General features: G+C 44.9%; 1 protein-coding gene across 2 annotated transcripts; it reads left to right on the forward strand.

Annotated features, from left to right (window-relative positions):
• Positions 1-2,974: 2,974 nt before the first annotated feature.
• On the forward strand, positions 2,975-9,152 carry adamts1 (ADAM metallopeptidase with thrombospondin type 1 motif, 1). 2 transcript variants are annotated; one of them, XM_061803303.1, is made up of 9 exons: positions 2,975-3,886; positions 5,137-5,477; positions 5,557-5,689; positions 5,776-5,915; positions 6,135-6,233; positions 6,332-6,518; positions 6,644-6,822; positions 7,046-7,221; positions 7,588-9,152. In XM_061803303.1, exons 1-9 carry the CDS (start codon positions 3,262-3,264, stop codon positions 8,324-8,326), a joined length of 2,619 nt encoding a protein of 872 aa, XP_061659287.1. In that variant the 5' UTR covers positions 2,975-3,261; the 3' UTR covers positions 8,327-9,152. The 2 variants fall into 2 exon arrangements, with proteins under 2 accessions (XP_061659287.1, XP_061659278.1); XM_061803294.1 differs by having other exon boundaries at positions 5,776-6,233.
• Positions 9,153-9,850: the final 698 nt, after the last annotated feature.

Genomic DNA, 9,850 nt, shown 5'->3' on the forward strand with positions numbered 1-9,850 from the left:
ATGAGCCAATAACAAATGGGATCGGCTCCAGCACCCCTGAAACCCTAGTTAGGATAAGCAGCTTGGAAGATGGATGGATGGATGATGGATGGATGGATGGATGGATGGATGGATGGATGGTAATTGTGGCAACATGGTGCCCTAAACATTGCGCCGTGAGACATTATCAGGAGTGCCAATGGCAAATCATCCAATTTGGAGTTAATGTGAAACAACTTGTAGAACTGCAAACATACCTTGGTTTATTTATTATTATGTTTATGCACGCTACATATAGTGACTTGCAAATGTTCTTCTGTCAGATGGGACAAGGTACAATTCACTTGTTTAGCCACCTGTTGCCCTTCATAGAACAAAACAGTCTGATTTATTCCTACCTGAAAGCAGTACCCAAGTATCAGAAGGTAAATTTGGTGGGAGTTAGTCATTTTATTGAATGTTGTTCATTCAATGCTGTACTTATCAAAAGTATCAAAAGTCATTGTGTGATATTAAATGTAGTTGTGTTTGTAGTTATTTTTTTAATCAGTGGTTGGATTATAAAATGTTTATACATTTTAATTTATTTAGTTTACTTCAGTGTTGTAAAATAGGTAAAGATCTGCAAGTTGGCTGGTGGGGAAAGTTATTCCGAACTATTTTGGAACAAGAATCAGGATATGAGTACAAGTATTTTTTCCTTGCTGCCAGCAACCTGTCTAAAATGGGCCTAGGATGATCCACCAGTGGAAAACCGCTGCTCTATGGTATCCCTGCTAAATCAGTCCAGGTAGTAACATTCTTCCGCTTTGTGGTCAGTGGTTCAAGTATTACATTGTGTCAACAAACAATTTATCCAGATTTTATTGAGTATTAACAAGTAGCCAAGACAACAGAATTTTATCAGAGTAAAATTTTTTCATCCATGTTCTGGCTTGCTTGTGTTCACAAGGGTTGCAAGTAGGTGGTGATTGGATGATGACCCTGAAATGGTCCTCATTCAATCACACGGCGTCAGAGTGAAAGCATACAGGCACACTTTATTATGGAAATGTCTTGAAGCGAAAGTATAAACAAAGTATATCCATATATTTTCTGAGCTGCTTATCCTCACGAGAGTCGTCGGAGTGCCACAGCCAATGGAATCGAGCAGGAGGCGGGGTTCACTCTGAACTGGTTGCCAGCCAATTGGAAAGCACATGGAGACAGACAACAGTCGCACTCACAATCATACCAAGGGGTAATTTAGAGTCTCAATAAAGATACCGTATAAAGTACTGTGGAAAGTTATGACTCACCTGCCTCAACCCACATGAACTTAAGTGACATCTGGACTCTGAGCAAGCCAGTCAAGTTCATCCACACTAAACTCTCTTATCCATATCTTTATGGGAGTCGTTTTTGTGGACTTGTGCAAAGCCATGGACAAGGAAAGAAAGGGAAGAACAAAGATGGGAGCATTGAATTGCCGAATATTTCGTCTCCTGAGTTCCAGTGAACTCTAAAGGATTCCGCATACGAAAAGCTTAAAGACAATTCATTGCTCCCAATTTTGTGGGAACAGTTTGGGGATGGCTTCTTCCAGTTCCAACATGACAAGTTGCATGGTCCATAGAGATATGAATGGATGAGAGTGTTTGGTGTGGATGAACTTGACTGCCATGCACAGAATTATGACTTCAACCCAATAGAACACCTTTGGGATGAAATAGTGCAGAGTGAGAGCCAGGGCTTCTCATCCAACATCACTGTGTGACCTCTCAAATACAGTTGTGGATGGGTGTTCAAAAAATTCCCTTCACGCACCTGTGGAAAACCTTTTCAATTACATTAATCCTGTTCTAGCTGTAAAAGGTCGATTGATGTCATATTGAAGCCTTCAGATTAAGGCAGGTGAGCCAATACTTTTGCAATATATTGTATGATAAAATTCTGCTTCAATACAGTAATGAAGTATTTGCACTTTGTTACATTACAAAGCTGCAAAAAAAAAGCTTTGTTTCCAAAAGGCCCATTTTGGAGTGACTGAAGACAAAATTATTACTTCTTGCCGTTCTGTTTTCTGTGTCAAGTACTACAACAACGTCATCTTTTGGCTAAACTGCTGATTGCAGGATGCAAACTTTGGGTTTTTCTTAGTTGCTTTGTGACATCTAGTGGACATTGCTGAACTGCAATCACATTTTTAGGGCGGTATTTTTAAGGTGGACTTTTTAAAAACTACTCTGATTCGGCATGCCACATGTAGTTTTCCAATGACGACTATATTGACTATAAAGGAGGGAAAAAACTGTGCACTGCTTTTAGTTACGTTAGTGATATTTGTGGTCACAACGGTTGTTTTTTTATATCCGAAATAGTAGTTTCTGTGGGAGCTGATTGAAGCGAGTAATGTTGAAATAAGAAATGAGATTAAGTGAAACCCCAGAGTACTTTGTTCGTGCGCCGTGGAGAGGAGGAAGAGTCTGGGCGGGCGGGGTAAGAAGTCGACGGACGGGGGCTAAACATGTGTAGGTTCCGAAGCAAGAGCTCCCTCGCTTCAGAAGCGTTCCACCTTAAGACCTCAGCGGCCCCTCTCTGCTCCCCCTCCCCGACAAGCGGAGCTCGGTCGCCGCCTGGCTGCAGCTCAACATCGACTATGGTTACCATTTGCTTTCCTGACCTGTTGCTGCTTCTCTTCTCGACATATAAGGATTCGGAAAGCACCCATCTTAATTTAAAAAAGTTCCAAATGCTCGGAGTTTCACAATTTGTACAGGGGGTAAAAACAAACGAAAAAATCCGAGCCACAGCCCCCGAATCACAGTTGTTTTTTTTAGTGATTTGTTTATTTTACAATGATTGATTGAATGATGACAAAGTGAAGCGTTTTGCTTGCGCACGGGACTTGCCCCCTCTCAGATCAAAGTGCCCTCAAAAGGGGAGGAACCCCCGGGCCGGGGCCTATATAAAGTCCAACACTGCTGCGTGCCAGTCAATGTGCAGCAAATCCGTCTGGAGGCTCACTTGGACCAAAAAGCAACGCTGCACCTTAAAGACAAAAGCGGGCGCTCACATTTGTTCGGTTTTGGAGGCGCAGAAAGGGCCAAAAGCCTGTTGGATTTACTGCTGAGTTCCAGTGGTTATTTACGTTGAGTCAAATAAACTTTTTTGTCAGTGTGACTTTTGGGACTTTCGTCCTTTTTAGAGTTTTGCGGACGTTTTGAGTCTGAAGTGATAGGGCTTAATTTTCGCCCACGTCAACTTTTGCATCGTTTGCATCTGCTGGTTGGAACCAGTTGTATGATGTGGTTTGTCTGTGTTTCTATTGGTTTTATGGCCGGTCTGTGCACCGGCTTGACCCATAGCGCGTGGGAAGAGAGCACCGTAGTGCCTGTCAGACTAGACTCAACGGCCCGACTGGCGAGTGACACCGAACCGGGGCGGACTCTCTTCCCTGAAGAAAAGCAGAAGCTGTCGGAGACGAGGGTGTACAGGCTGGACGTTTTTGGTAACGAGATCATCTTGCACTTGGAGTCCGATCAGACCTTCTTGTCCCCGGGGTTCGTCTTCCACATTGTGGGAAGTCCCGAATCCGAACTGAACCAAGGTCCCAAGAGCGCGGACGATTCCGCTTGTTACTTCTCCGGCACGGTGAACGGAGAAGAGCACTCCGCTGCTGCGCTGAACCTGTGCCACGGGCTGACCGGTGGATTTTACTTTCTCGGCCAAGAGTACTTCATCAAACCACTCAACGTGGGCGATCAGGTGAAGGATGAGGAGAATGAGGCCCACCTCATCCGCCGGAGAGCTCGAACAGCAGTCGCTCAGGGGATCTCCAAGTGTGGGGTCGATGAGGACGAGGCGAGGGCGCCAGCGAATCTGGACCATGTGCCCCAACGTGAAGCCGCCAATTCAGACTCTAAAGGTAAGGTTTTTACACAAACAGACACCCACATATTTATATATGCATTCGTACATAGACACACGTATATGGTATACCTATATAATGCAATGTGACACGTACTGTGTATACTAATGCTTTTAAATTTATTACGAGAAACTCAACTGTTAACTTTATTTATACGCCGCTTTCATTGCATCCCCAGGTCGATACAAATCGTTGATACTGTAGTGTGTTTTGAATGGGTTAATACAGGGTTATGTGCAAAAAAAAACAACACTCGTAATGTATGAAACTAAGGTTTTAAAGCATCTTCCAATCCAACAACGGTTTTATTGAAGATATGTGTATCTACCTGCCAACGTGTGCCAGGAGGCGGCGGGCTGTGGGTGGGTGAGAGGCGGAGAGGTGGCAGGGGACCTACATTTCAGAGGTGAAATAGGAGGCAGAGTAGCCAATGGTTTAAGAGGGACTAGGCGGGGCTGAAAGGTGCGAAACTGGCAGTCTGGTCTAAGAAAATTCCCCCTACAAACTATCTCAGATTTCCCAGCAGAACAGTTCATTTGGAAAAAAAAATAAAGTAGGAGGAGGAGGGACCACGACTCTGAGTCAAGGCGTCCTACCTCTTCCACACACACACAGACACACACACACACACACACACACACACGCAGATATGTAGACATCTTTCTTGGAAACTCAATATCCTATCAGTTGCTTTTCCCTACAATTTTGAGTCTAATTAAGCCAACTTGCATCTTTTGGGAATGTAGGAGGTAGTTGGAGTGCTGTCCCCGGGGGAAAAAAAACAACTCACACACAGAGAGAACATACAAACTCCACACAGGAAGACCCTGGCTCTGATTGGAACAATGTTTTGACGATGGTGCAGGCATGCTAACTGAGACCACCACACTGTCCTGATTAACAACAGAATATGTTCCATAAAATCAAAATTTGCAAAGAGAGAATTACCTTTTTATTGCCTGAAACATTTAGCTGCCGCTGCTACTTTTCACAGTTGCACACTGTATTTGATCTCTTCACACAACAAAAAGTGTAATTAGGAACAACTTCACTAAAAATTACAAGAGGAATCAGTGACACGAGCTCTAATATACTACAGTTGGCTGGTGCGTGCAGTTGTACCCCACCTCTCGGCCAAAGATATGTTTGATAGGTTTCAGTACACCCACAACCCGAGTGAGGATAAGTGGTACAGAAAATGGATGGCTGGATGGTTGGGCTGTAATATATTTTTGATTTTCCCCCAGCCCATCATAGGACCAGGCGTTTTGTCTCCACTCCTCGCTACCTGGAGATTATGATGGTGGCTGACCAGTCCATGGCTGAGTTTCACGGTGCGGGCCTCAAGGCTTACCTCCTCACCATTATGGCCGTAGCATCCCGCCTGTATCACCACCCCAGCATCCACAACTCCATCAGCCTGGCTGTGGTAAAGCTGCTTGTGGTCTACGAGGAAGAGAAAGGCCCTCAAGTGTCGTCCAATGCTGCCATGACCCTCCGCAACTTCTGCCAGTGGCAGCGGCAGCACAACCCCCCCAGTGACCGCCACCCTGAGCACTATGACACAGCTATGCTCTTCACCAGGACGGTAGGTTGGAAGGGGAAAATGAGAAAAAATACAAAAGAATTGTAGAGTAGAGTTTTAACTCATTCATCTTGTCATTTAGGACCTGTGTGGTGCCCACTCGTGTGACACCCTTGGAATGGCTGATGTAGGTACCGTGTGTAACCCAGACAAAAGCTGCTCAATCATTGAAGATGATGGACTGCAAGCTGCATTCACTGTGGCACATGAACTAGGTGAGTAGAAAAAGGCTGTGTTCTGGAGTGTGAGAATGATCGATTGTGTGCACTACAAACTGTTGTTTTGTTGTACTGTTCTGCAGGTCACGTCTTCAACATGCCACATGATGATGCCCAACTGTGCTCTGGGGTGAACGGCCCCCACTGGGGCTCCCATATGATGGCCTCAACCCTGTCCAATCTTGACCAGCAGCAGCCGTGGTCCCCTTGTTCTGCGCTCATGGTAACCACCTTTCTTGACAATGGCCATGGTCAGTGTCTGCTTGATAAGCCGTCCAAGCCGCAACCGCTCCCTCAGCCTCTTCCCGGGACAGTCTATGATGCAGACCATCAGTGTCGCCTTACTTTCGGCGACAACTCCCAACATTGCCCTGATTTGAGCACCACTTGTGCGGCTCTGTGGTGTACTGTGACAACATCCAGTGGTTTCTTGGTGTGCCAGACCAAGAACTCTCCATGGGCCGATGGAACCCCCTGTGGGCACGATCGCTACTGTCTGGCCGGCCAGTGTCTCACAAAGAGCCAAGCTTCCAAAAATCAGGTAGAACCTTTACTCCATCTAACCACTCAGCGGGAACATATTGTAGTTTTATGCCTCATCAGGTTGAAACCCAACCTCTCTTGATGTAACATTTCTAGATTCCTGTCAATGGAGCCTGGGGAGTGTGGGGTCCCTGGGGTGACTGCTCTCGGACATGTGGGGGAGGGGTGCAATACTCCTTCCGTTCATGTGATAACCCTTTGCCGAAGAATGGAGGCAAGTACTGTGAGGGCAAGAGGATCCAGTATCGCTCTTGTAATACGGAGGCCTGCCCTGACACCAACGGTAAGTCAGCATTGATGTTTCAGAGAAATAGTCACTCAAGTGAAAATTATTAAAAACATCTCTGTGCAGTTATGGGGGGATATGGCAAACAAATGCGACCTCTGAGTCTACTCTTTATTCTTCAGGCTTGTCATTCAGGGAGGAACAGTGTCTGGCTCACAATGACATGTCAGCCCAACTGTCTCTTGGATCAGGCGAGGGTGTTGAATGGGTGCCCAAATATGCTGGAGTTTCACCTAAAGACCGGTGCAAGCTTGTGTGCAGGGCCAAGGGAACAGGATACTTCTTTGTCCTCAAATCGAAGGTAAGAATTGGATAGCACAGAGACAATGGCAGAATATATTTGAATCTTTTGACAACTCTTGATCATCTTTGTGCTGACATTCAAGCTCAATGACCGGGTGTTGTCTTCCGGCCCTTAGTTTACCGTTGGCCACTGATGTACTTTTTACCTCTTGTCATACCTTTCTGAAAGAACTTTTTCTAGGCTGGACTTTAACTTCAGTCTTTTTGTCTGCTGCCACCAGGTGGCGGATGGAACACCTTGCAGCCCTGATTCCACCTCAGTTTGTGTTCAAGGCCAGTGTGTCAAAGCAGGATGTGATCGAGTTATTGGTTCCAACCAGCGCGACGATAAATGTGGTGTGTGTGGAGGGGATGGGTCTACCTGCAAGAAAGTATCGGGCTCATTGGAGCGTGCCAGGTGAATTACCAGGACACTTTATTATTATTATTAGTCTCTTATTAATATTTTATATTACTATTAATAAAGACAGGTAGATAACAAATAGTGTCAGGGTCCAGATCTCTGATCCACATATCTTCATGTAGAGTTTGCAAATTGTACTCACATCCTTTTGTGGATTTTCTCATGTATGCTAGATTCATGAAAACTCTAAATTGAGCAAAACGGTAAACGTGAGTGTGAATGGCAGCTAGGATAGGCTCCTCTTAGCCACACCCCTATTGAGGAATCACACGATCAAAATACGACTAATAGAAAACTTCTGCTCAGAAAACATTAGTTTCATCATTTGGCTGAATTGACTGATTGTTGTTTTTGATCCAGGCCTGGCTACCAAGACGTGGTGACAATCCCTGCAGGTGCCACCCATCTTGACGTAAAACAGCGGACCCCTGGCAATGGCCGCCATGACAACAGTTACTTGGCAGTGCGTCAACAGGATGGTACTTACCTGTTGAATGGTGATTATAAGCTAATGACCATGGAGTCTGACATCACTCTGCGAGGGGCACTGCTGCGGTACAGTGGTTCTTCTGCCAGTCTTGAACGGCTCCGCAGCTTTTCCCCCCTCCCTGAGTCTCTCACTATTCAGGTATTGTCTGTGGGGGAAGCCCCAAGGCCCAGAGTGAAGTACACCTACTTTGCTCCCCGACCAAAAAATGCTGCTTCTGTTAACACTAACGGAGGGCGTCGGCATTCCATCAATGCCATTCGAGAGTTGGGCGGCGCTGAGTGGACACTGATGGAGTGGGGTCCCTGCTCTCACAGCTGTGGAGGTGGTGTGCAACAGAGAGAAGTGGTGTGTCTGGATGCCCAAGGCCTTCCATCCAAAGATTGCCCAGAGGAGCTGCGACCTTTGGCCTCACGTTCCTGTGCCTCTCAGCCTTGCCCCACCTGGCTTCTTGGAGAATGGTCTGTCTGCTCAAAGACCTGTGGCAGAGGTTTCCGAAAACGCCAGCTCCGCTGCATTGGCTATGATGGCCACACGCTTACCCACGATAGCTGTGACTCCAAAGACCGACCACGACCGCTCTTGGAGCTGTGCTATCGGGCTGCCTGCTAAGGATTTCTTGGACAATCTGACCTGTATTTCCCAAACTGATTAATTCCTCATGTCAGTGACTGCATCCGTACATTCCACAAACACATTTTCTGTGTCACAAACTTGGAGGAACAAAGTCTGCCACCTATCTTTGGAGTCCAGCAATGGGACATCAACGAGCATATAGACGTTCATGCTGTTTACAATTCCAATGGTATGTTTGTGTGTGATAGTATGCATAGATTTGAGACATATATATCGTTTGTCTAAGCTGGGCTGGACGGACTTTAATGGTTGTGGAAATTATTGTGGCATGGACATGTCGGTGTGTGTGTGTGTGTGTGTGTGTGTGTGGTGTGTGTGTGTGTGTATGTGTGTGTGTGTGAAAAATAGCTCATATTCTACTTAGTAACCCCATCAGGTATGGAAATTTAGATTTAGATTTATTCTGAACTATCACCCAACATTTATTTATCACAAACCAGTAGCACTTCACTTTTGTTTTTATTTTAACCATCCGCACATTGTTACACTAATTTTGTCTCTATGAAAGCCTTTATTTATAGCCATATCTTGAAAACCTAAGAATTTGTGTGTGAGCATGGATGTGTGTGTGTTTGTATGAGAAGACCTATAGAGGGACTTGTCTCCTGCTACTACTTCATAAGTAAGTCTCTCCTGCCTTCTGGGAAGGCATTGTGTTTGTGCAGTTTTTCCTCTTTTGTACAAAATATCTAAACATTATTTATTTTTGTACAGCCTGTTAAATATAATCATGTGTCCGGTTTAATATTATTTTTATTTGTTATTGACATCACAGAAGGAAGTAGACTATATAGACTATTTATGCAACGTATATATATATATATATATATATATATATATATATATATATATATATATATATATATATATATATATGGGGAGGCGTCATGGTTCATGAATAAAATTATTGACTCTGGAGTCTTGTTGTTCATAATTTGGAAATTAGATTTAGCTACACGCCTGCTGACATGCTTTCTGGACCACTAATGACAACAAAAAGTGAGCCTTGCACTGTTGCCCAAAACTGAAAAATAATATTTGTAATTTTTGCCCTTTTTCTGACTTTGATGCTGTCAAAGAAAAACATTGATTTGCCACTGATGTATAAGCCTCGTTTTTACAGCCACCCATTTTCTTAGCCGCTTATCCTCACGAGGGTAGCGGTGAGTGCTGGAGCCTATTCCAGGTGTCTTTGGGCAGGAAACGGGGTACACCCTGAACTGGTTGCCAGGCAATCACAGAGCACATAGAGACAAACAACAGTCGCACTCATAATCACACCTAGGGGCAATTTAGAGTCTCCAATTTAACGTATGTTTTTGGGACGTGGGAGGAAACCAGAATGCCTGGAGAAAACCTATACAGGCACGGAAGAAGATGCGAACTCCACACAGGCGGGGCGGGATTGAACCCTGGACCTCAGTACTGTAAGGCCTACACTTTACAGCTGCCCCACTGTTCCAATAAATATAATACTAATAATGAATAAAGTGGAATATA

This window comes from Syngnathoides biaculeatus, chromosome 2 (assembly GCF_019802595.1).
Source record: "Syngnathoides biaculeatus isolate LvHL_M chromosome 2, ASM1980259v1, whole genome shotgun sequence".
NCBI lineage: Eukaryota > Metazoa > Chordata > Actinopteri > Syngnathiformes > Syngnathidae > Syngnathoides > Syngnathoides biaculeatus.